Genomic DNA, 26353 nt, shown 5'->3' with positions numbered 1-26353 from the left:
TGCTTATAGTCAATTAAGATTTTTCACCATAACCAAGCATCTAAAGAAACTCTCGTAATGGTTCCTTTGCATGGATGCTTTATGTTAACCTTTTTCGGAGTGATTTGTCTCATCGAAATTCTATAAAAAGATCCATCATCCTAATCGGAATGAATGATGAATGATTGCATATTGATTTGTAAATCACTGGCAAGCTAGCATCTTTTTTCCTATGACAGCAAAGGTTGAGGTTGATGCCCGTTTGATGTTTTACCCGCACAAATTTTGGGGCTGAAACCTATTGCCAATTGCTGAATATTCTGTCATTTTCAGCCTTTTTAATGAAAAACCAAGTTGGAACAAAGAAGGTTTTAGATTTACATTGGAGCTGCTATGCTACCACGTAAACCAGATAAACCCTGTGAACTTTTAGCCCTTTCAATTTTGCCACCTCAGCTATTATCCTCTGCCATTTCTGAACCACGGATTCAGATAGTTGATGCAAATAAGAGCTATATCAGCTCTCCCCATCTAAGAATTAAGACCCATCAAATCATACCACTAAATTTCAGCCCCAGATAGGGACCCAAAAGGGCAAAAAGTACCTAATATACACATGTATAGATATGGTCCGCGACATGGATGTTGAACATGGGTGCATTAGAAAATCGAAGAGTTCGAACAAACAATCATATAACCCAATGAAGCACATAAAGTACTGAGAAACAAAGTCATTATGAATCCAATACTCAAATGCAGAAAGAAATTTTATTATATAAAGGCTATGAAAGCCTAAGCATATCAACTTACAACAGCAATTTCCAAAGCTTTAGTAACTCATGAAACTTTGTTTTAAAACCTAGGCGCTCTTCTTTGGTGGTGTATTGCCATATTTCCAAGAGAATTTCTTTAAAGCATCAGGATAACTACCACCTGCAACCTCATGGATTGGGATCACATCTGAAATTTCTTTCAAATCTTCTTTTGTCAGCTTTACTTTCACTGATTCAATGTTGCTATCTAGATTTTTTATCTTGGTTGTTCCTGTAAGAAGTGAAAACCAAGTGTCAAAAGCTTTGGTCTTAAATCTTAATGCAAACAATATATATATATATAAATTGGATCACCTCGGAATCCAAGTTGAAAGTGATTGAATGTGACTTACCAGGAATAGGGGCAACATCATCTCCTTGATGAAGAACCCAGGAAAGTGCAAGTTGTGCCGGTGTACATCCATACTTTTCAGCCAACTTCTCTACTTTCGAATATAGGATCCTATTTTTCTCCAAGTTTTCTCCTTGAAACCTAGGAAACAGTCCCTTAAAAAAAGTAAATGTTTGTAATTAGTCAATCAATCTGTTTTTTCTTTTTTACAACTTAGAAGCATGTTACTATAAAATATTAAGGTCCTATATTATCCAAACTCTTTAAATATTCATATCCAACATGTCTTTGACGCATATTCGGATATAAAGACAAAGATAACATCTTTCAAATAAATGAAAATGGAACCTAGAAAAAAATGAATATACTCATGTTGGACACACATATCGGTATCCAACACTTATTTCCGAGACCATATAACATAGGTTATGTATAAACTAAAGCCATATAAAGTAAGTTGCCATACCAGAAAACTACTAATATCTCCCTTTGCTTTACCGGCAAAGAAACCACGACCAAGGGGACTATATGGAACAATCCCAATCCCAAGTTCCCTGCATTGATGAACACATCTAAGCATGCATAATCTCATAGCAGTTGAAGGAGTTAAAACTGTTGATAGCTTGAGTTTTTTGAGTCTTAACAGTACTTGATCAACATTTTAATTTTGAAATAAATCAACAAAAGGGTATTTCTATAACCCTCCAAACGTATATTCTAACGATGATTAAAGATAGAAGAATAAACCTGCAAAGGGGAATTATTTCTTCCTCAACATCACGAGTCCAGAGCGACCACTCGATTTGTACGGCAGTAAGGGGATGAACAGCGTGTGCCCTCCTTATAGTTTCGGGGCTAGCTTCAGATATACCAATGTACTTTATTTTTCCCTCTTCCACCAACTTCTTCAGTTCTTCCATCTATCGTACACGAAATAAATATAAATTATGCTTAATTTTCCCAAAAACAAAATAAAATCGTATTTGTGTTAAAGAAAGATAAAGTAGGGGTTTTAATGCAGCAATGCTTACGGTATCCTCTATAGGAGTATTGGTGTCAACTCTGATAATATAGTAAAGATCAATGTAATCCACGTCAAGGCGTTGAAGGCTAGCCTCAAGAGAAGAACGAACAAATTCAGGAGTGCCATTGATAACCGGACCACCTGCACCCATGCTCTCAACGCCGAATTTTGTAGCCAATTGTACCTTCTCTCGTGGCAGATGCTTCAATGCCTGCAAAAAATGTTCCCCAGATTCCTTCAAATCATATCTATTTCATAAACTAAAAAACGCCATCTCTCACGAATATCTTCGAGCATGTAATTGACACAAATGTATGGGACATTGTGAAAATGAAAGAATCCCTCACAGCTCAATGTAATTCAACTTGAAGTGTTGATCAAACAAAGGACGTTACCTTTCCAACCAGAATTTCGTTAGTTTTGGGTCCATACAACTCAGCTGTATCAAAGTGAGTGATCCCTCTTTCGAATGCATGCTTAATGATAGCTATGCCAACTTCATCTGACACTGACCCGTAGTGATCTGAAAGACCCATACACCCAAATCCCAGCTTTGAAACCTGCAACCAAAAACAATGGATTTTACCTTCAATGAAAAGGCATTTTCTTAACTAATATAACTAGGAAGAAACAAAATCTGAAACCTCAAATCCTTGAGATCCCAGTTTCACTCTAGGAATCTGAATTGCCATCTTTTTTTCTTGCTTGTTCTTTCTGTTCTACAAACAAAGGCTTCTGTGATTATTGAACAACTCCAAACATACCGTTAAATATGTAGAAAAATTTGAGGCCTTCATCCCGATCCTGCTTACGTCATTAACTATGTCATCTCATATTTAATTATTTGTTTTTGACTTCTAGAATTGAAGAACCATTTAAGTATTTGAAAAAAACTGGGCGAAGTTTTTGTCAAAAGAGCTATAGATCATGGCGTGTGCTATTCATCAACCAACGTCCCAATAAAACGGCTGTTTCGTTTCCATATTGCTTTTTTTTCGAAGTCATCATTTAGAAAGAAAGAAAAAAAAGATCTCCTGCAACCAATACCAAAATCCCGGCTTTCTAAAAAAAAATTATTTAGAGGGTTAAAATTCTGTATTTTTTAAAAATTAGGAATTTAGTCTCTCTACTTGTATTTTTAAGAATTTAGTCCCTCTATTTTTTAGATTTTAAAATTCAAGTTCAACTGTTAATATTTTTTTTGTTAAATTCAGATTAGTTATAACATTTTTTTAATTACATGGCTAGTAAGGCCTTTTATTATTATTATTTCAAAATGTCATAACAACAAATTTAACAAAAAAATTAACAATTAGATTTGAATTATTCGTAAAATGACTAAATTCGTAAAAATACAAGTACAGGGACTAAATTTTAATTTTAAAAAGTACAGAAACTATAAGCACATTTTAACTCTCTAAATAATTTTTTTTCTAGAAAGTCAAGGATTTTGATATTGATTGTCAAATGTTGCCTTGGTTGTAATTGACGGATAACTGATTGTTGATTGTAGTGGCTGGTTTGATTAACTGATTCTATTAATTGTTTATTTAAAATTGTTCAGTAAAACTTAGTTGATAGTTGAAAGTTGATATGTGTAAAATGACAAATAAGGGTGTGACACATTTTATTGTGTATTTATTTATAATACTTTAGTCTTTATTGGATGAAATTATTGAAATAAAACACTATTTCAAGGAATTAAAACTTCCATTATGGAAATTAATTAGTGAATATTTTTGAAATTTTAAATAAACAAATTTCTTAAGTTTCTTATTTGCAAATATTAACCTTGTGGAAATTGATAAATATTAATAGTGTATCAATATAATTATAAACTATATTCTTTGTGATAATTATACCATGTTCTTAGTATGTAAATTAGTGATAATTATATCACACTCTGAATAAATTTGTCAAGTTGCATGTTTCAGTTAATATAAAGTTGCATAAGAAATCATTTTACACAATTAAATTGAAAATAAATTAAGAGTATATAAATATTTAAAAATAGATACATGTGACAAAGGGACTAATTTTTAGTAAGCATGTGCCATGTAGTAAAGGGAATAATTTTTGAGCAAATATGGTCATATATCATTTCATATATCTCATTCTCAATCAACTGTGAAAAAGTTATCAATCCTAGCGTTTTAAAATTGAATTAAATTGAGTTAAGGAGGAAATTCTATTAAAATTACAGGTTTTATAGGTTTATCTTAATGTGAAAAAAATATTTATATATATGTTTGATGTTGATACATTGCTTAAAGCATTTTCATAAGTTTTCATAATTATGTTTGAATATTAAAAATATGATATGAGAAAAAGTAGTGAATTATTTGGTGCTCATGGTTTTACATTCTGAAATAGTAATGATTTACAATAATCGCTGCATGTTTATGTAATTTTTCTTCCATCATATCCTATCCTTATATATTTTTGATTGGTTGAAGCACGTTTTTGGCTTAAATTATAACTATTTTTCCATTTAAATATTTAAAGTTTTTTTTGGTTAAAATGATATATAAACGGTCAATTTTATCTTATTTGCCTCAAAATATATTACCAGTTAATAAGAATGAGACATGAGTTGTATAGCACTTTTGATAAATAAATAAATAAATAAAAAAGTAAACATTAAAAATAATTAGTTTTATTTGTTTGAGTTACATTTTAGTCACTTATGTTTGAAATGTTATGTTTTAATCACTCACGTTATCGTTTTATTACAAAGTGGTAACTCTACCATTAAACTCTATTATCTCCCTAATAGCGCTTTTATATGGCAATCCAAATGGGTTTTAAATGCCAACTTAGATGTCCAGTTGTTGGAATGAAAATATGTTTTTAATTAAATAAACTTAATTTGGATTTCCATGTAGGACATCCAAGTCTATATTTAAATCAATTTGGACTGCCACGTAAGACAATCGTTAGGGAGCCAACGGAGTTTAACAAGAGAGTGACCACTTCGTAATAAAACAATAACATAAGTAAAACATAACATTTCAAACATAAGTGACTAAAATGTAATTTGAGGTAAACAAAAGTGGCATTTTTGTATTTACCCCAAAAATAAGTATTTAACTAGGAAAGCAATATATTTTGGGTTTAATTTTATAATTAAGTTAATTTTTTTAAAAAAAATTCATGAATTATAAGAGGAGGTAAAACCCTAACAACAACACGACTAGCACAAATTTCGAGTCTAGATCACATTTGAGATGGTGAATTATTCTAGATAATTTTGCTCCGACACAAGTAACTCTATGTCTCGAAATAAGTTTATTATTATTTTAGATAATTTTGCTCTGATGTTGCAATGTTTCAAGACATAAGGGTCTATGTATCAAGACAAAGGCCTTCAGGTCTCGAGACTAACCTGCATTGTTTTCTTAATTTACCTTTGATGTTTGGCTATCTCAAGACAAGAGATTCATGTCTCGAAACTTGGAATAAAAAAAATCATTTTAAATTCGATGTGTCATTGTCTCAAGACAAATAGAAAGGTCACTTTATCTCGAAACCTAAGCTAAAGCAATACACCATGTAGTAGAATTTGTTCTTGGAGTTCTCAAACTCTAAGTTAAATTAACTTAAAATGTACATTTCAAATGCATTCAAACCTCAACCAAAATATGCCTAAACTCTGCCTCAACTCAAACACATGCACTTAACATATGAAACATATTTAAACATCATCTAGTCATTGCATTCAATGCATCACTATCCAACAAGGTAAATAACATAATCAAACACATATAATCATACATAATTATCTACTAATCAAGAATTGAAATTCATCTCCCAAAATATTATAAATCAAGCTACCAAAATATGCTAAAAACATTAAAATAAACGTGAAGTCACAAGGCCAACCTAGGTACTCGCACGTATATACATACAAAATAGGCACAACTTGACTTCCGAGTTGAGCTTCTAAGTTGGATGCTTACTGACTTATGATCTACTTTAGTATTCATTTAAGACCGCATATGAAAACAAACAAAATCAGACGCTAAGTAATATATACACAATAGTACTAACATAATTTGAAATTAGTAAACAAATGTAGTAATAATCGAATAACATGCTAAGTAATGTGAATTTATATATAATCAAGCTTTATTTCATGATCTATAATTCATATAAACATATATTCAACTAAACCATTACACCTCCCAAAGTATTTCATAGTTACATATCATATAATCATATCCATATCAATGTAATGCTTGCATTTACATATCGAAGTTTTGATGCACCCTCAGGGTGTTTGTATCTATTTACTCACACCAAAATTATATCTTCTAGTCACATTTAAATAATACTTATACTTAGCATACAATTTTTACATTTTAATCTCTATTAACAAAATCAGATTCAAAGACGTATGCTTGAATCGATCCACCAACACAACAGTATATGTATAGAAGTGCTAATCAGACACAAATCCAACAATCCCACCAACCACACCAGAATACGTTTGTGCCCTTAAGGTATTTAAGATGGTGACACATTCTTGACCCCTAAGGTATTAGAGAACTATCACAATATAGTACGTGCATACCGCTGAATCTCCCACCTATCAAAATTGGATCCTATGGCATGTTAACTATACTCATAACTCTATCTAACAATGTTAATAGGACATTTTTCCATTATAAATTATTATAGACTTATTTCCAATAGTAACACATAACAAACAAATACATATCCAATTAACATCTCAAGTAGTCACATATACGATATATTTACTTATCTTACCTCAATCATATCAAACAAGAAAGAATATATGTATCTCTTGGTCACGTCGATATTAACATTCCTTTGAATTTCTATCCGGTTATTGAATTATGTAAATATATATATATTGAAATCGAATTATGAAAGCACACGGGAAAAATAGGTCATTTGTCTACATATTTCACTTTTCTTTTGTCGCGTGAAGGTCCTATGTCGTCGGCCTTCAAGCTTATGGCAATGATGAAAGCTTAGAAAGTTTTTCTTTTACTTTTCTTTTGTTATCTTAACCGATTTGATGAGGAAGACAAATAAGCTTTCTCTTTCATCCCACTTTCCTTCATATTTACATGTATAATTAACATGATTTTTTTAACTTAGTTAACTCACTAATTTAATGATTAATTAAACGATGGTAGAAAATGATGATATAATTTGCACTTAACATCAACATGAATTATAAATGATTTAATTACTCTAAAGTCCTTAATAAAATTACATATTGAGCCCTTTTAATTTCTTTTAATCAATTTCTTCTATTTTATTCATTCCATGATATAGTCTCTATACGATAATTAGCAATTTATCTAATCTAATCCCACTTAACAATCTGAGCATAACATTCCATATTCGACACATAAGCATTCGATTCTAATTTTCAGGTACTTCAACTTCATTTAAATCAACTTCGAACTAATTTTTTGACACAAACGAAAATTAGGTCATTACACCAAATGTGGTAGAGCAAAGGGAGTTAGAAACATTGTTTTTCAAGTAAATGAGAAATATGTAAGACTTCAGAATGTTACCATTGAAGATCTTCAGAAGTAGGTTGCCTTGCTTACTGAGAACTTTAGTATTAGTAAGACTTTTTAAGAAGTAGGTAAGAAAATTCAAGATATTTGAAACTAGTATCAATATTCCCAATAATAATCAATATTCCCAAGAATAAGTCAAAAGGAAATTATCATTAAGGAGGAACCTGAAGACTAGAACACTGTGAATAACTCCATTATTTTTAATCCACAATACAATAAATCAGTGGCAAGCATGCATCCATGCGGGGGTTGCCCAACGAATCAGTGATACCACCCCGCAGCACATCAGAAGTGCTTATAGTCAATTAAGATTTTTCACCATAACCAAGTATCTAAAGAAACTCTCGTAATGGTTCCTTTGCATGGATGCATTATGTTACCCTTTTTCGGAGTGATTCGTCTCATCGAAATTCTATAAAAAGATCCATCATCCTAGTCGGAATGAATGATGAATGCTTGCATATTGATTTGTAAATCACTGGCAAGCTAGCATCTTTTTTCCTATGACAGCAAAGGTTGAGCTTGATGCCCGTTTGATGTTTTGCCCGCACAAATTTTGGGGCTGAAACCTATTGCCAATTGCTGAATATTCTGTCATTTTCTGCCTTTTTAATGAAAAACCACGTTGGAACAAAGAAGGTTTTAGATTTACATTGGAGCTGCTATGCTACCACGTAAACCAGATAAACCCCGTGAACTTTTAGCCCTTTCAATTTTGCCACCTCAGCTATTATCCTCTGCCATTTCTGAACCACGGATTCAGATAGATGATGCAAATAAGAGCTATATCAGCTCTCCCCATCTAAGAATTAAGACCCATCAAATCATATCATTAAATTTCAGCCCCAGATAGGGACCCAAAAGGGCAAAAGTCCGCGACACGGATGTTGAACATGGGTGCATTAGAAAATCGAAGAGTTCGAACAAACAATCATATAACCCAATGAAGCACATAAAGGACTGAGAAACAAAGTCATTATGAATCCAATACTCAAATGCAGAAAGAAATTTTATTATATAAAGGCTATGAAAGCCTAAGCATATCAACTTACAACAGCAAGCTATTTTGGATAGAGTGGAAACATAAAAGCTTCCCCTTGGACAAAGATCATAGTGCACAAACTAAATACGACAAAATAAATAATCTTAAACTGATATTGGTTGATACTTTTTGGATTCAATGCCATTAGCATAGCTATATCATAATAAAACTTGGTTCCAAAGCAAGTTTACTTCATTCTTTGCCGTCAGCAGCACGAAGTGACCCGAGCTGGACCGGTGCTTGGGTTCCTACCACCTTAGATGATCCATAAACAGATAGATCAATGCCTTGAGCCTTCTCTTTCTCAATCTGTTCCTTGATCCAGAAATATGTAATTCTCAGCCCATCCTATAAAAACAGTAAAATCAGATGCGTCACAAGTGAATCAGGAACTGAATGAAACTAGGTAATAACCGGCCAAAAGCAATGACTTCAGACTTTTTTACTCTACAGGCAATGGAGCAAAACCATTTTCCAAAACCAGAGGTCATAAAAATCTTTTTAAACTGGGAAAATCGTGTGGGGATAATATAATTCAGTTACCTTCAACCTCATTGTAGGGGCCCAACCAAGTTTTTCTTTGATCAATGTATTGTCTGAATTACGACCACGGACACCCTCTGGACCAGGGATATGGTGGATCGGAAGCTTTTTATCTTCAAAGCTAAGCACAATCTCCGCCATCTCGTTCATGCTAACCATCTCATCACTTCCAATGTTCACAGGCTCACGGAAATCGGACTTTGTCAATCTGAATGCATAATATAGAGAAAGATTGATTAATATTAGCAAATCTCAAACTGAAATCAAGCGGCTAGTAAATGCCGAAACAAGTATCTAAAAGTTTTTCTTCTAAAGCATAAAATACAGTATACAATTTAAATTCTAATCACCAAAATCATAATTTCCCAAATTGCATACTCAACTAGCATAGCAAACTATGCAACCAGAAAATATGCCCTATTTGATTCCTCAAATGTTTATATTATAAGCCAAATCCATGCAGATTTAACATTTACTAAAAGCAAGCCCTTTATTTTTTTCTCTTCAAATTTGTTGTGTAAAATGAGTTTCAGCAGGAGGAGCTTTGAAAATTGCCCAAAAACTTACCTAAGTACACCTTCAACACATTCATCAATGAAAGTGAAAGATCGAGTCTGAAGACCATCTCCCCACATCTCAAACTTGTCAATGGAAGTAATAGCCTTTCTGCAAAAGGCAGCTGGAGCCTTCTCCCTTCCACCTATTAAGGTTGATACAAGAAAAGAAAAAAAATTAGTAAGTTCCAAAATCGAAAAAAATACATAAGCACTCATCAAAACTAAGGGTTTACCTTTCCAAGTTCCAAAAGGGCCGTAAATGTTGTGGAACCTTCCAATGCGACATTCAATTCCAAAGTCTTTGGTGTAATGCTTGCACAACTCCTCTGTTGCAAGCTTCTCCAAGCCGTAAGCATCTTGTGGCTAAAACCAAGGTTTAAAACACGACAATCAGTAGTTATATTGGATTAACTAATAGAACATAAGATTACCGGATAGTATTTAATGAATTTGAGTCACAAACCTCAGCAGGCCAGGCATCGGATTCTTTCAAGCTCACATTAGTTTCCAATTGCTTAAATTCAGGATAGATACAAGCACTGGAGGCGTAAAAAAACCTAAACATACCAAAATATTGAGTTTAAACAAACTGTAAACTTAGTGGAATTGCAATGAATGTAAGGCAATCATATGATACGATGTACCAATCCAAACAAACCTCTTAACTCCACTGATTCGAGCAGCCTCGAGCATGTTGAAACTGATCATTGTGTTGTTGTACATAATGACAGAGTGGTTGGACTGGATGAAGCCCATGCCACCCATATCAGCGGCAAGGTTGAAAACATGATCCACTCCATTGGTAACCTTCAAGCAATTTTCCATCACTCGAAGATCAACAAGATGGAATTCGTGACAGAACATATCTTCTGTCATGTGCTCATTCTTCTTCCAATCAGAAGCAATGATGTAATGTCCTTCGCTCTTCAGACGTCGAGCGATGTGCGAAGCGATGAAGCCACCAGCACCGGTGATGGAAATTCGGAGTTTCTCGGATGGCCAGTAAGGCTCCCTCTCCAGGGCATCATAGGTGTAAGCACCATAGCTGGTCCCATCAGTACTTCCCATTCTGCATATGCTCAATTGAAAATTTACGCAACTTATATAGTACAAAATAAATATAAAAATTCAAGCTTTCATGTATCTATCTATCTATCTATATATATATACTACTTTATCTAGTAAATCCAAATTAGCTGAAAAAATTTACATTATCATCCATATAATTCACCAAAAAATATCCTAATTCAGAACAAAAATCAAAGAAACAGATAACTTAAATCCACCAAATTTTAAAAAAGAAAATCTTGCAAAGCAAATCTTTATGAACCCAAAATTTTGTTCACTAATAGCAGTAACTAAAGCACCATAAAAACAAAATCCTGAACCTCTAAGCATAGGGGTAGAGAATCCAAAAATGAGAAGTAAAGGGTAAACAAACACGAAATTTAAAACAAACCCAGAAAAAGTTCACCCATAAATAATGAAAAGAAGCATTGAGAAACCAAATAATATTAAACTCATAACAAAGCAAAAACAGAGTATTTTAGAGGGGAGAAAGCAAGGAAAAACCAGCAGAGATATTTACCTGAGAAAAGAGTTGAAATCTTTGAAGAGAAAAGATAATTGAAGAAAGAAATGGAAGCAAAACAGAGACAGGAGATAGGAGGGGAATGGATTGTGAAGCCTGTGACGGTCTCCTATATATATAGAGACAAAGGCCATTAATGTTTTTTTACTGCTTATTTTTAGTCTCTAGTTTTTCTTTTTTTACTATTTTATCTCCAATTCAAATGAAAAGATTTGGAGAGAGAAATTGATGTAAGAGATAACATTTAGCAAATTTAAGATAAGAATTGAAAAACAAAGTTTGAAAGTTTTTTATTTCAACCATAATATCAAAACAAATTTATTTGTAAAAATATAATAATAAATTTAAAATTATTTTAAAATAATAATTTTAAATTTACGAGTTGATTCCTTTGGAATTTTATACTTTAGCAGCCTATTGAATATTGTAATTGGTAGTATTGTTGACATTGATGAATGTAGATGATAGAATGTAGGGTTCAACGGTCTATCGAATTAAGTAAATTTTTTTGAGTTAATTGAGTAAATAAGTCTTATTTAATTATATTTTAATTCAATTTGAAATTTTTAAATCAAATCAAATGAAATGAAATTTAAGTCGAACTGAATCGAGTTAAATTAATAAATTAAACATATCAAACTAAAATATTATTACAAGATAACTAATTCTATGGTAGCGTAACCATATATATTTTATAACTTTTTCAAAGCAAAATAATAAAAAACTAAAATACTTTAGTATGATAAACTTGAATAATTAATTATGTTATTCAGTCCTCCAAATTATAATTTTATAACATTTTAAAATTTTAACTTTCTTTATATATTATTTAGAATTTTTAAAAAATTTATTGTACTTTTTAAAAATAAATAAATTTTGAAAATTATTTTGAAAACTCTTTTGTAATTTTATTAAAAAGATACCAATTTGCTCATTTTTAAATTTGTTTGGGAACAAAAGGATATTTACATCAATATGTTATTTAAATTTTTTGAATTATTCGAATTGTAAAATTCAATTCAATTCAAACTTAAAACTCATAATATTTATTCGAGTTGACTCGAACAATTCAATTAAATTAACTTAAAATTTAAAATATTTTTCGACTTTTTCGAATTGAATCAAGTTTTATGTAACCGTCTACATCACTGAATCTAGGCTACTATCGATTGATTGGAAATTTGAATTGTGAGATACAAGTGGTGGAACCATTAGATCTGGATTACAATGTTCATTATTTGGTTACGAAACTAATGCATAATTTTGCTGGGAATTTTGATAGTTGTAGTCTGACATGGGAGCTTGAAGAAGCTGGTTTTATTGGAGATTGTTTTAACGATTGAGGATTTAGAAGAGCTAATAATGGAAGAAGACAGGTCAATCAAATCAAGACGTTGTGCATATGTTACAGGATCCATCTCACTCCTGATCTCATTCTTAGTCCTCCTCGGTAATCAATCACCAATCGTTGATAAAATCTTATATTTCTTATTATATTTTCTTGAAAATATTTTTTAATTTATATATAATTAAAATATTTATGTATTTTTATATTTTTTGAATTTTTAGAATTAGGATCAATTTGAGAATATTTGTAAAATTTGAGAATTAATATTTTAAAATTATAACTAAATTGATATAATATGTAAAATTTAAGAGTTAAATTTATTATTATACAATTTTTTTAATCTTATTGGAGCTAATCCAAAAAAGCCTTTTGAAATTTTTACACAATTTTTGAGAATTAATTAAAATGGGAAATTTGAAATACATAATCATATATATTATAAGAATCAAAGTTGATGTGGATAACATATGAACAATTATTTTTTAATAATTTTAAATAAATAAAATTTAAAATTTTAAGTGAATTTTATGTAAGAAAACAAAATATAAAAATTTACCATAAAAGGAAATAATATTATCATAAATATAAATATTATTTATCTTAATATTTAAATTTGTTATCATTAGATTTTTAAAAATTATCGTTATAATTCAATTTAAATTTAAGATAATTAGATATTTAAATTTTGAATTTTGAAAAATTCTAAAAATATTTATAAATGTCTATTGGATAAAATTATTTTTATTTTTTTGTTTTTATTATATCTTATTCTATGTTCTTACTTTCAATCTTTTTATTTGGCATCAATTCTTTTAATTTTCTAGTATTAAATTAAAATAAACTATATTTTAATTAATACATATAATTAATTTGTGCATGTAAGAAATTAGTATTTATAAATAAACTAGTATTTGAAAATATAATAATTTTTTAATTAAGAATTCTCACTTTGAAACTTTTCAAAATGTTATAATTTTATCAATAGAAAACCTCTCCAATCCCTCACAAGTTTGAAATTTAGCAAACTAGTCCCTTATAGAAAAATCAAAACAATTTAATCCCATATCAATTTAAAAATGAACAACATTCTCCATTAATTGTATATTTTTATTGGTATAATAATAAATTTAGCTCTTAAAGTTTACATATTCTCAATTTGGTTCTAATTTAACAAATTTATCCCACAATATTTGTACAAAATATTAAGGTTGAATTTTTGAATTAAGGCTAAAACAGAAAAATATATACAATTAATGAAAGATATTAACACTATAATTAATTATCTTTAATTACTTTAGAAACAGACAAAAATTAAATTACTCATACCTACTTCTTACCTCAACCTAATAAAAACATGTGAATTATGATGTCTAATATTATATAAAGTTAGGAAATTTCTTAGGAAGAGTGAGACATACAAGAATATGATGTCACAAATTAGGTTATCTGATTGTTTGGTAATAAAATGACGAATGAAATGAAATAAAAATTTCAAAGGAACGTACAATGATTGGGTTGAATTACTTGAATTAGTCCCACTTCATTTTCAAGGATATCTCTCTTTGTTGTGTAGTCCTTTTTCAATTATTGTTTTATGATATTTTTACCACTTTTTTTTTTTAATGGGGGTTCTTTCTTTTTCAAGTTTAAATATTTTATTAGCAATTTTAATAATGTTGGTAAAAGATATAATAAAAATATTAAATGACAAGACTTCTTTTATATCAATAATTTGTATTATAATATAAGCTATCAAACTAATAGTATAAGCATAATTGCAGCACGTACATGATATCAGCACATGACATATAAAGTTATGAGAAATTGTTGGCAAAGGGTTGGATGGGAGGAAAATTCCCAGAAGGTGGAACCTTTGTTCGGTTTTCAGACTCAAGGAAATTACTAGGAAATTATGACTTTTTGTTTTTTTTTTTACCCAAAGACAAGAATAATAATATTGAAATTTTAAGGCACAAATATTAAAAAAAAACAAAAAAGGGAATACTTATTTTCCAAAGAAAAACAGAAATATTGAATAATAATAATAATAATAAAATACTTATTTTTACATGTTTTATGTGTTAATATGTTTGTGTGTGAGGGAGAGTGTGATAGAGAGAAAGAGTACATATTTGTACGGTAATAAGGTAATTGTTTTGGACATATACAATAAAATGCCTTTTTTATAAAAATAATATTAAAATTTTAATTAATTATAAAAATCGGATGGTGAATAAATTAATTACGAATATGAGATATTTGATACAGTAATTTTGAGTGTCACTGACACATTGGTGATACTAATGAACTTTAAAAAAATGACAAAAGAAAAATTGTGGTGCCGCTTGACACATTAACTACACCAGTAAATTTTTAAAAAAATTTTGATAAAAAAAGAAAATATTGAAAATGTGATAATAATAAAAATAATAAATTGATTTGTGGTTCCCACACCAAACAATAGCTTTTTCTCTGCATTTAATGCCTTAATGCATTTTTCCTACATTTAATACTTAAAATCACAACTTTTTTTAAAAAATTCACCAGTGTCACTAATGTATCAAGCATCACTAAAAGTTAATGTAGCAAACACTTCATTTTCATAATTGATTTGTTTCCAAACAAAACTTAAATGCTCATTCTAATATCACATTAAGCATACTTAAAACATGTAGATCAAAATTTAAACACTAGCCATGTTAAGAAAAGGAAAATAATCCTTTAAAATTTTAGGTAAACGACACCTAATGTCATCAAACTATTAGTAAATTTAAGTTTTGGTCACTCAACTTCAAAAAGTTACAAAATGGTCACTAAACCCTAAACCCTAAAACATGTAGATCAAAATTTAAACACTAGCCATGTTAAGAAAAGGAAAATAATCCTTTAAAATTTTAGGTAAACTACACCTAATGTCATCAAACTATTAGTAAATTTAAGTTTTGGTCACTCAACTTCAAAAAGTTACAAAATGGTCACTAAACTATTCAAAAGTTTTCATTTAAGCCACTAAGTTGTTAAAATCGTTATTGTATAACCTTCTCTATTTGCATGGTTTGCACCAATTGGAATTACTCATTCCCCTTCTCTTCTACAGTTCATTTTTTTCATTAAACGACTTTCAACATCACGAATCTATGAAATAAAATCCAAACAGCTTTCTTCTCCAATCTCTGAAACTAACTATTAGATCGATTTGAATCTAAGGTAGGTCCTACTTGTCAATGGGTATTGATCCACTATACGATCCTTGAATCGTCACTTAGAGCTTGCTAGTCGGACTTAAAAAAAATAATAGTCCAATGTCTTAAATAAAAACTTTTGAACAATTCAATAACTTTAAACGAAAATGTTCAAACAATTCAATGACATTTTGTAACTTTTTGAAGTTGAGTAATTACTAGCAGTTTAATAACCTTGGGTGTAGTTTACTTTAAAATTTAACTTGATTTTTTGGTTTTTAACATGATAGATACAAATTATCTATGTACAATATATATAAATGTGTTCAAAATTTAATCTACATATTTTACATAAGCCCCACATCAAATCCGAGCTAGAATTAAATGTCTAAGTCAGAGACTACGCTAACAGAATAACTTGACTTATATGATATTGATACTTTAATATCTCAATTAGAATATTTTGAAGTTTCAGAACTAATTAATATCATAGTTTAAGGACGTTGATGCAATTAATCCTAATAATTTATCTAAATTTAACAGTCATTTCAGCATTAGACTGTCACCAAAAAGCCCAAGAAAGTTCATTTTAGGGCTTAGTTTTAAGCCCAAATTAATTCCAAGAAAAAGTGGTGTCAGAGTTTCGATCAAATAAAAGAAATTAAGTTTTCTCTCTCTTCCTCGTGGATCCGACGAAGCTCTGGAAAAAGGTTTGATCTTTAAACTTTTGTTTGTTTTTTAAAGTTTTCTTTATTATGAATCGTTTATAGTACCAGATTTATTTAGGAAATATTGGATTCTCAGAAAGATCGAGCAGTAGGAAATTGAGGAAAAAAAAAAAATCTTTGGCCTTTGTTTAACAAATCTAGCTCGTAGAATTGAACGGCAGCCACTAAAAAAATACGTTCGGTGATTAATAGATTTTTTTTACTCAAGAAATGGCGGGAAGAGCTCAAATTCCGACAAGCAATTCAGCACTAATTGCCATGATTGCTGATGAGGTAAATCATAAACGGAAATTAATTCAAAATTTTGTATTATTTTAGCATAATTTTGTTATTTATTTTATTTTTTATTTTTTATTTTTTATTTTTTAATATATGGTGTAGGATACAGTAACTGGATTTTTGATGGCTGGAGTTGGAAATGTGGATTTAAGGAGAAAAACAAACTATCTAATCGTTGATTCAAGTATGAATTTTGGTTTAAAGTTTTTTTTTTCTTACAATTTTATTGAATTTTCTCAATTGTTTTTTTTATGATCCCTTGCAATGTTTATAATTACTCTATTAGCTGACTAGAGCTAAGTAGGAGTTAGATTTTGGTACTTCACGGTCGAAGTTGAATGATGAAGGGATCTATGCTGAATGCTAGATAAGGGTTTTTTTTATATATATATATTTGGAGTATCTTATCCTATGTCGATATTTGAATGAGTTGGACTGAGTATTTTGACCCGAGCACTTAAGGGAAAATGAATAGTCATAATAACATAGGTTGAGCATTCACATTTCGATCATTAATCATCATAAGCCAAGAAAACTCCTACTAGTTAAATTGTTTTCTGTGGAATCGAATTGATCACAAAGCTTCCATGAAGTTTACGTTGTCAGGTGTTGTCTTACCCTTTTCATAACTCACAAAGGGGTGTTTTTTAGCTTGATATGCATTCTTGAGTATAACGGAATGCCCAGGATGAGTGCCGGATATTGCGTTTGGCTTCGAGTTGTTACCTTTATGGCTTATTAGTTTTTCAGATTAGTGAATCCTTTTCACAGTAATTGCAATTTTCAAACAGAGGATGCTTACTTTGAAGTGTTCCAGAAAAGTATGGTTTCGTAATGAAGAATGTTAGATGGTGGACCTACCATTTATATTTCACAATGCTGCGAATGCTCATCCTATTGTCGTATTTATGTTCAAAGCTTTTAATATATGACTTCTATCTGCCTTGATTCTTAAAGCTAATAATTTGATATTTCGACTCAGAAACAACAGTGAAAGCAATTGAAGATACATTCAAAGACTACACCACAAGGGAGGATATTGCAATTATTTTGATCAGTCAATATGTAAGTTATTGCCACATATTTTGGTTGAAAACTCGTCTTGCATGATCTCATTATTGTAGTCTCAAATCTCAATGCCATGCTTCTTTGAATCATGGAAAGTCACCTGCTTAGCTGTAGTGAAATGGTAATCGAGAAGAAGTTTGATAGTGGCTTGTTAAACTATAAGCTGTCTTATGTGCTAGTATTTTTTCATTCCGGCATGCATTGCTATTTTCAGGTTTACTCCAAAGCTGTCATCATTTCAGCGAGTTAACACTTGTTCCACTTTATTAGGTTGCAAACATGATAAGGTTTCTAGTTGATAGCTACAATAAGCCGGTTCCTGCAATTCTGGAAATCCCTTCCAAAGATCATCCTTATGATCCTGCTCATGATTCTGTTCTCTCCCGTGTGAAATATCTCTTTTCTGCTGAATCAGTTGCGTCTGGAAGGCGTTAATGATGATGTCCCACCGGTATGCTTAATCAAATCCCCATTATAGTAATAGCACAATCAATGAATCTCCAAATGCTCCGGCATATCATCATACACCATCATGACTGTACTTTCGCTGTGATTGATCTTTTCCACTCATGCAGCTCGAGTTATCTTGTTGTTTAAGTGTTTATTTACCTCTTGTGTTTCTTGTACTTATTGAGTGCCAAAATCCCAGAAGAAGCTGATTGTTCTTTCATATTCCTATTGAAGCCCATTCTTTGTTCTAGTTGTAGCTCATATTGTGCTTGGTTGTTAATTTTATGATTTCTTGAAGCCGCAAATCTCATGCTAAATATTCCGCAGGCTTTATTTTTCTTAAAGCACCCATGTTTGACATTCGTATTCGACACTTACTCGGTATAAAGATAACATATCCAAAGATAACATATCCGTGTCGATCGTACTCTTAGCCCTTAGGGTTATAGTTATGCTCGGAAAGTACTATATTAATGGATTGTATGTTATCAGGATTTAGGGTTTAGAGTTTAGGGTATCTTATGAGTACCGTTACTGTATATATATTGAAAAATCATATTCTTATATTTATGTCTGAATAGGAAGAGTTGGAGTAACATGAGAGATAAACATGACCTTATATTGAGTTGGAGACAAGTCAATTCTGATAACTAAAATGATTAATTATTGTTTAACAGATAAGCTCAAGGGTAATCATGGTTTGTTTAATTATAAAATAGCCCTTAACAAAAAAGGGCATAAACTGGCATAAGTAGCACTATTATGACCGAATTATATTTTATTCTATTTAAAAAAAAATAAGAGTTCAATCACACTATATCCAAATATTAAACATTAGTACTCTTGGTCGTGTGACAAGAGTAATATTAGTAAAAGAAAAAAATTAAATTTTAAAATAAAAATATATATATAGGGATTAATTGTATAACTTAACTTAAAAATTTTATTTGAAATGATATTTAACGTGTCATGTAACATGAGAGAAATAAAATAACTATTTTGAAAGCTTACTCTTGATTTAATGAACTGGGTTTTAATGGAAAAACTAAATTTGGTCCAGTTAATATTTTAACGGTTAAATTGTTGTAAATGGATTAATCGAATTGAATAAATTATCTATTTTCAGTTTAATTGATACATGCCATTGATTTTATTTTAAATTATTATAAATATTAATTATTAGATTTCTTTTTTATATATTTGAGATATTCAAAATTAAATAATTATTAAAACTTTAATCATATATATATTGATTGGAATTAAAAGTTGAAGATTGATAAGGACTAAAAAGTACTTGGACCAATATAACCATTCATTGCAAAAACAAAAAAAATGATAAAAGGTTGGTTGCCCCTTCAAAATTGCGAAGGGAAATCTTTCGATTAAAGTTTTACTCACCACATTTCCCATCTTTTTTAATGGAAAACACCAACACCCACTAACATACCTTTATAGGCCCAACATGTTTGTTTTGTTTTCCAAATAATATATTTTACTAAAATCTTTTGAAAATATAAATATGTCCATGGGTGTATCGGCAGGATTCACTCTTCTGAAATAGAAAATTTTTCATTTAATTTTTTTATAATTTATTTAATTTTAAATTAGTATTGCATTTTAGCTTACCTAAAAATATAAAATAATTTAATCTTTTAAAATTATAAATATACATAAACTATTAAAATGGTGAAATTGAATTTTTCTATCGTAAAAATATACAATTTAATTTTAACCATAAAAATAATTTTAGATCCACCTCTATTCATGAGTCGAGTTAATTTTAGAGATTTAAATTTTCTAATATTAATGAGTTTATAGATTATAGTTCAGAGTGGATACAATAGGGTAGGTAATTTCTCCGACATTTCAAAATTGAAAAATTGTAATTATAACTTTTTATAAATGATTAAATTATAAATTAATATAGAAAATTAATTACACTTTGGCCTTTTAAAATGAAAAGATATTTTATTTAATCCTTAAAATATTACAAAATCATAAAATAATACACGATAAAATTTATATTTGACATCTCAAAATTTATAATTGAAATTTGATCTCTGTAAAAGAATTTTAGATTTGCACTAATCAATAAACCAAATGAAATTTAATCCTTTTAAATTTATTGTTTCAATTTTTGTTTCTCTCTCCAACACATAAATAAGAAGATCATGTGCTTCATTGCAATTAAACATATATCCTCTAACATTGACAATAATACCCATGCCTATCAAGCTAAAACTTAATCGGTAATAATTAAACAAATTTAGTTATAGAGAATTAGATAAAAAGCTTTAAACAAACACAATATTTATTGCCTCCAATTTTTAATAATATTTTATTTAAATATTATGGGATTAAAAAGGAAAAGATGTCTTTTTTTTTTTTTGAGAGAGGGGTTTTTTGAGCTTTAGGTGGATAAATGGGCCCCACCAAATTGTGGGCCCAAAACAATATTTATCCACAAAAGAAAATAATAAACGCCGCATCTCAAGGAGGTCTATTCCTTCCTTCCTATCCAATAGTAGTGTTTTTCAAATCCTATTCTTGCCTTGCGTTGCAAACATTCTTTTTTTATTCACTTTCCTTGTATTGTGGAGCCCAACAACCTTTATATATATATATATATATATATAAAATAATTATTATTTATTTATTTATTTATTCAAAACATGTAATTTAAATTGTCAATTTTTGACATATTGAATAATATTAATTTTGAAAAACTAAAGCAATTTGCATAATATAAAAAAAATTGAAAGCCTATGAAACAAAATAAATATATACATGTTCGAAGTTAGGAAATTTTTTGGATTGAAATTAAATTGTATATTTATATTATAGTAAGAATGTAATATCATTATTTTAGGTGATGAGATTTTTGCGAGCCCGTATGAATTGATTTGAGATAAAATAGTAAAATTGAGATAGTAGAAATCATGGTATATTGGATTTAAATCTTATGATTTTAAAAATAAATTTTAATAATTTTACGATAGAATTAAGATCGAATTAATAAGTGATACTAACTCAATCAATTCCATATAATCTCTCTTTTACTGTCTCTTTTACTGTCTCTATATACTCTAAATTATGATGTATCTATAGTGTAGATGAAAAGCAATATTATTATTTAACATATATATTTATAAAATTAAATAAATAGTAATTGAAGTTTTAGTTGAATGATAAAATATGAATATAAAAATTAAAGAGACATGTTTAAATTTAATTATGTTATTTTATTTTTATATAAAAATAAAAATATTTTTAAAATGATACAAATTACTTTGGAAAATGTTTTCATCTTTTTATAACTGAGTTAGGAATATAGATATAAATGAGCATTAAATGGTTGCACCAAAAGAATTCTACAAACGGGAGGACCTAAATTTATTCTCACCTTATCCATATAGTAAATTTCGATGGGCCCACATTCAATGTTACCAAAAATAATAAAATTAAATTAATAAAAAAAAGAGAAAATTCTAAATCCCAATCTTTATGACTCGAATCTGAATCAGCAAAATATAAAAACGACGAAAGCGAAATCCCCAACGCCAAAACACACAAACACATAATGGATAGAGTTTTCTCCGTCGAAGAAATCTCCGACCACTTCTGGCCGTCCTCCTCCTCCTCCGCCACCACCAACTCCGCTTCCGCTGATGACGATAACAAGTCCGGTTCTAAAATGAACCGTAGTGCTTCCGAATGGGCTTTTCAGCAGTTTATTAGAGAGGAAGTTGATAAGGAAGGTGAAGATGAAGGAGTGACTGAGGGGGATCTAAAGAAGAAGAATGGGACGCCGTCGTTTAACAATGGGTGTTTAGAGAGTAATGGTAATAACAATGTTCTGGTAGATTCAGATGAATACCAAGCTTTTCTTAAGAACAAGCTTAACTTGGCTTGTGCTGCTGTTGCCATGTCAAGGGTAAGTCTTGTTCTCTCTTCATTTATATATATATATTTTTTTTGTCATTTGTGTGTTTGGATGATTAGAAAAGTTGGGAGGGGGGTGAATAAACGGTGAGGAAGGAAAAGTTTGGATCTCTGATGGTTTTTCTTGTTTTTGAAAAACATAGGATTTTTGTTTCTTCTCTGGGTTATGTTTGGTTGGTGAGAAAAAGTTAAAGGCCATTGAGGATATCTGATTTTTGACTTACTTTTTATTACATTTTTTTTTTTTTGCTTCTGGGTAATGAAAAAGTAGACTTTTTTCTTTTAATAAATTGAAAATTCTGGATAGGTTCTAAAAACTGAAACTTTGAGAATTTTTATGGTGTGTTAGGGTTGTCTAGCTTTGGTCTAATTTTCCGAGAAAATCATTATCATTGTTATTATTAATGTTAGACTTTCTGGGTAATGGAAAGGTTTAACATGATTTACTAAATATTTTGGTTAGCTGGAGATCTGTATTATCTTCGTATTCTATAGATATATAATATCCATATCTCTTATAGATATATAATATCCATATCTCTTACATGTGTACATGCTATGAATATGAATATGGTTGTCTAAAACTATTAAAATATTACAAAAATAATATCTTTATTAGGCATATACCAATATTCCCTTGAATAAGCTTAACATAAATCATGAAAAGCTTATTCATGCTATTAATAGTATTTTTTTTTTGTTTTATTTTTTTATTGGATAGTGGATACTCATGTTCTTTCTCCCTTGTATTTGGGTTTTGGAATAAACTTGGTTTGGTTGCTTTTTAATGAATTTTTTTTTCCTTTAAAGGAGTAAAAATTCTTATGCTATATTATTCATATCTGGGTGTGAGTGTTGGTCCCGAGTTTGTGTTAAATACGAGTATGTTTAATTTCTAAGATCGTATCTTGGTAGCCATGCCCGGATATTTGTTACTTTATCTATAGTTAAAAGTATATCTAAATCCCTTTCTCTCTTGAAACTTATGATTTAGTATGTTTATATGCATATCAAACAGGCATCTTTTGTAAAACCGCAAGATTCGGCTGTTAGAGCTGACAGCGGATCACAGGCATCCGATACTCCCCAATCGGGATCCATAGCTACTTCTAAAGGTTTAAAATTATCGGTTCATCACTGAAATTTCTTACTTACAGCTCTTCTTCGTACTGTTTTTTGTTGTGGCGATGTGCTTTATATTCGTGTTTCATTGTGTATATAGGGGCTGGTGATAAGGACGGTAATGCACAGTCGGGATTTCCTTCAGTGGTTAATGGACAAAAGAAGATTGGAGCTCAGGTGAGGCCAAGCACAAGTGGATCATCAAGAGAGATGTCGGAAGATGATGAAGTAGAAGGAGAGAACGAAACAATGGAGAACATGGATCCAGCTGATGCAAAACGTGTAAGGAGGTAACCGTTGCGTACCCTTTTTGTAGATTGTTGATCGGTTCACATCGAATGATGCTTGTTCGCATTTGACATTCAAAACACAATTTTTGTTGAGTTCTATTTTCACTGATTGATCCATATGGTGGGGTGATTTAGGATGCTTTCCAATAGAGAGTCCGCTAGGCGCTCTAGAAGAAGAAAGCAGGCTCATTTGACGGAACTCGAGACACAGGTGCCTTTTGTTTTTCAGTTTCCTTTTCGTCTTCGTCTTTCCGCACCCCCTTCAAGCTATAGAAATCCTAATCCATTATTTAATTTGTAGGTTTCTCAACTAAGAGTCGAAAATGCAACCTTATTGAAGCGTCTTACTGACATTAGCCAAAAGTACAATGAATCAGCGGTCGACAATAGAGTTCTGAAAGCTGATGTTGAAACATTGAGAGCAAAGGTAAATGAGTCTTTCGATTTATTGGTCTTAAAGTTGAGTTTCTTGCTGCATAAGGAGCCTATTTTGATCTCGCAACGTTCAAACTGGTCGGAATTTTGGCTTAAAAGCTGATCCTGGTTATCAGTGTTTAATATGATGATAAAACTGGAACTTTAGATATCTGCTTGATATAACTGTTTACTTATATTCTCCAGGTGAAAATGGCTGAAGATTCCGTCAAAAGAATAACCGGTTTGAGCCCTGTGTTCCATGCCTCACCCGAAATATCGACAGCGGGGATGTCATCATTCGATGGAAGTCCCTCCGATACATCTACCGAAGCTGCTGTTTCCGTACAAGACGGCCCAAAGCATCCCTTATATCAGGCTGCTGCAAACAAACCTATATCTACTCATGACCTGAGAACCAATAACGCGCTTGCGGATATATCTTCAGTCGAAAACATACAACCGAAGTCAGAAGTATCATCAGTATCAGGAAACAAAATCGGTCGGACACCTTCTATGCAGCGAGTGGCTAGCTTGGAGCATCTGCAAAAGCGGATGTGCGGGGGCATAAGCTCCTGTAAACCTCAGTTAAATGGTGAGAAGTAGTCAACACACATGCATAAAAAGAAGAGTTAAAAACTGAAGAATGTATTATCTTAGAATTTGACCAAACTGTACAATAATTTGTGGGTTTTAAATGTTTGGAAACAAGGTGAATTATGCAGTAAGGAGCTAATGTCAACTGCTGAGAAGATTTGACTAATCAATACAGTGGTCCATGTTACCATTGCCATTGCATCTCTCAGGGATTACAAGAAAAAACCTGACCCCGGTTATACTGGATATTGTGTATTATAAGGGATTTACCTTTTTTATTAATTCCTACAGTTTGGATTAAAAAAAAAAATTTCTTGAATGAAGTATTCAGCTTTAGGGATAAGTGAAAAAGTTTTTATCAACTTCATCTCTTAATTTTTATGAAAAAAATTTATTTTTTTATCAAAGAAATAGAAAAAATGAGTTTGGATCTCCTGTAAGAATGATTTGGAAGATGCAAGATAAAATATAACAATATTTGCTGACAACATAATGAAGGCAGCCAATTAATATAAATTGATGCGAAATATATTCAAATCTAATATAGTATGTATGAGTATATAAAAATATATTGAATTGATCTAATTGCAGTTTCAGATATGAAATTCTATTTTAAGGTGATATTTATTAAAATAAGTAATTATTGTATTGCCTTTTTTTTGGTAGAAAGAGATAAAAGAGTATCAATTACAAAATAGCAATAGGATTAGAAAACAAAAATTGGCCATTTATCCATAACTAGTTAGCAATCATTGTAGGAGCTTCATGGAAAAATTGGGGACCATTATGGAATCCTTCATCAATCCAGCCAAAATGTGAGCTACAAAGTCACTTCTCTTGATATTTGTTTAAAATTCACTCTTTACTCTCCTTTGGACAGCTCTTGAATTCTTAAAATCAAGTCTCTATTTAATTGCCCTCTACATCCACCATGCCTTTGATAGCTAGAGCACAATCAACTTCAACAATAACTTTATCCCATTTAACATCCTAAGCCAATCAGAGGCCATTATAAATTGCCATAGCTCCACTTGCTTAATACTACATCTACCAATATTCCTCCCAATCCTACACAATCATCTATCATGTTCATCTCTTGCCACTTCTACCGAGAAGACGAAACCCGAAAACAGTTTGCATGCACCATCAGCATTCAATTTAATGGATCCAGAGAGCAGTGGCTTCCACTTACGATCGCTGTTTCATTTCATGATATTCCCATCAAGTCTACTAGGTAAATGCTTAATGGATTTTACTCAACACTACGAAGACCGAAGAATATGAAATATGCTAAAAAGTTCACCTTGGAGCACACAAATATTTCTTTATTTCCGGATTTTCCAGCTAATAGTAACCTTTTTGTAGTGGATGAATAACACAAGTTTGTTTCTTCAATAGATGAATACTGCAAGTTTAAAAAAGTGGTTCTATTTATTTGTATTTTAGTGTCACTTAGCATGGATTACATT

General features: G+C 30.5%; 4 protein-coding genes across 6 annotated transcripts; 2 read left to right on the top strand and 2 right to left on the bottom strand.

The window, feature by feature from the left end:
• Positions 1–713: 713 nt before the first annotated feature.
• Positions 714–3229, bottom strand: LOC108467939 (probable aldo-keto reductase 1). Its single transcript, XM_017768769.2, has 7 exons — positions 2812–3229; positions 2563–2727; positions 2175–2378; positions 1891–2063; positions 1610–1697; positions 1145–1298; positions 714–1023 (listed from the first exon to the last, which is right to left on the bottom strand). Exons 1-7 carry the CDS (start codon positions 2857–2859, stop codon positions 839–841), a joined length of 1017 nt encoding a protein of 338 aa, XP_017624258.1. The 5' UTR covers positions 2860–3229; the 3' UTR covers positions 714–838.
• A 5478-nt stretch (positions 3230–8707) lies between these two features.
• On the bottom strand, positions 8708–11611 carry LOC108470172 (GDP-mannose 3,5-epimerase 2). Its single transcript, XM_017771432.2, has 7 exons — positions 11462–11611; positions 10532–10942; positions 10337–10430; positions 10107–10236; positions 9884–10016; positions 9317–9524; positions 8708–9121 (listed from the first exon to the last, which is right to left on the bottom strand). Exons 1-7 carry the CDS (start codon positions 11596–11598, stop codon positions 8966–8968), a joined length of 1269 nt encoding a protein of 422 aa, XP_017626921.2. The 5' UTR covers positions 11599–11611; the 3' UTR covers positions 8708–8965.
• A 4955-nt stretch (positions 11612–16566) lies between these two features.
• LOC108467927 (V-type proton ATPase subunit F-like) lies at positions 16567–18769 on the top strand. Of its 3 annotated transcripts, none has more exons than XM_017768753.2 (5): positions 16567–16704; positions 16915–16995; positions 17104–17185; positions 17984–18066; positions 18340–18769. In XM_017768753.2, the coding sequence occupies exons 2-5, from the start codon at positions 16933–16935 to the stop codon at positions 18502–18504; spliced, it is 393 nt and encodes a 130-aa protein (XP_017624242.1). In that variant the 5' UTR covers positions 16567–16704; positions 16915–16932; the 3' UTR covers positions 18505–18769. The 3 variants fall into 3 exon arrangements, with proteins under 3 accessions (XP_017624242.1, XP_017624243.1, XP_052887479.1); XM_017768754.2 differs by having other exon boundaries at positions 16569–16704; positions 16931–16995; XM_053031519.1 differs by having other exon boundaries at positions 16599–16704; positions 16799–16995.
• A 3238-nt stretch (positions 18770–22007) lies between these two features.
• LOC108467779 (light-inducible protein CPRF2-like) lies at positions 22008–25015 on the top strand. Its single transcript, XM_017768544.2, has 6 exons — positions 22008–22453; positions 23480–23576; positions 23684–23873; positions 24009–24084; positions 24175–24300; positions 24495–25015. The coding sequence occupies exons 1-6, from the start codon at positions 22100–22102 to the stop codon at positions 24891–24893; spliced, it is 1242 nt and encodes a 413-aa protein (XP_017624033.1). The 5' UTR covers positions 22008–22099; the 3' UTR covers positions 24894–25015.
• Positions 25016–26353: the final 1338 nt, after the last annotated feature.

This window comes from Gossypium arboreum, chromosome 8 (genome assembly GCF_025698485.1).
Source record: "Gossypium arboreum isolate Shixiya-1 chromosome 8, ASM2569848v2, whole genome shotgun sequence".
Lineage (NCBI taxonomy): Eukaryota > Viridiplantae > Streptophyta > Magnoliopsida > Malvales > Malvaceae > Gossypium > Gossypium arboreum.
This window is presented reverse-complemented; position numbering and strand designations above follow the sequence as displayed.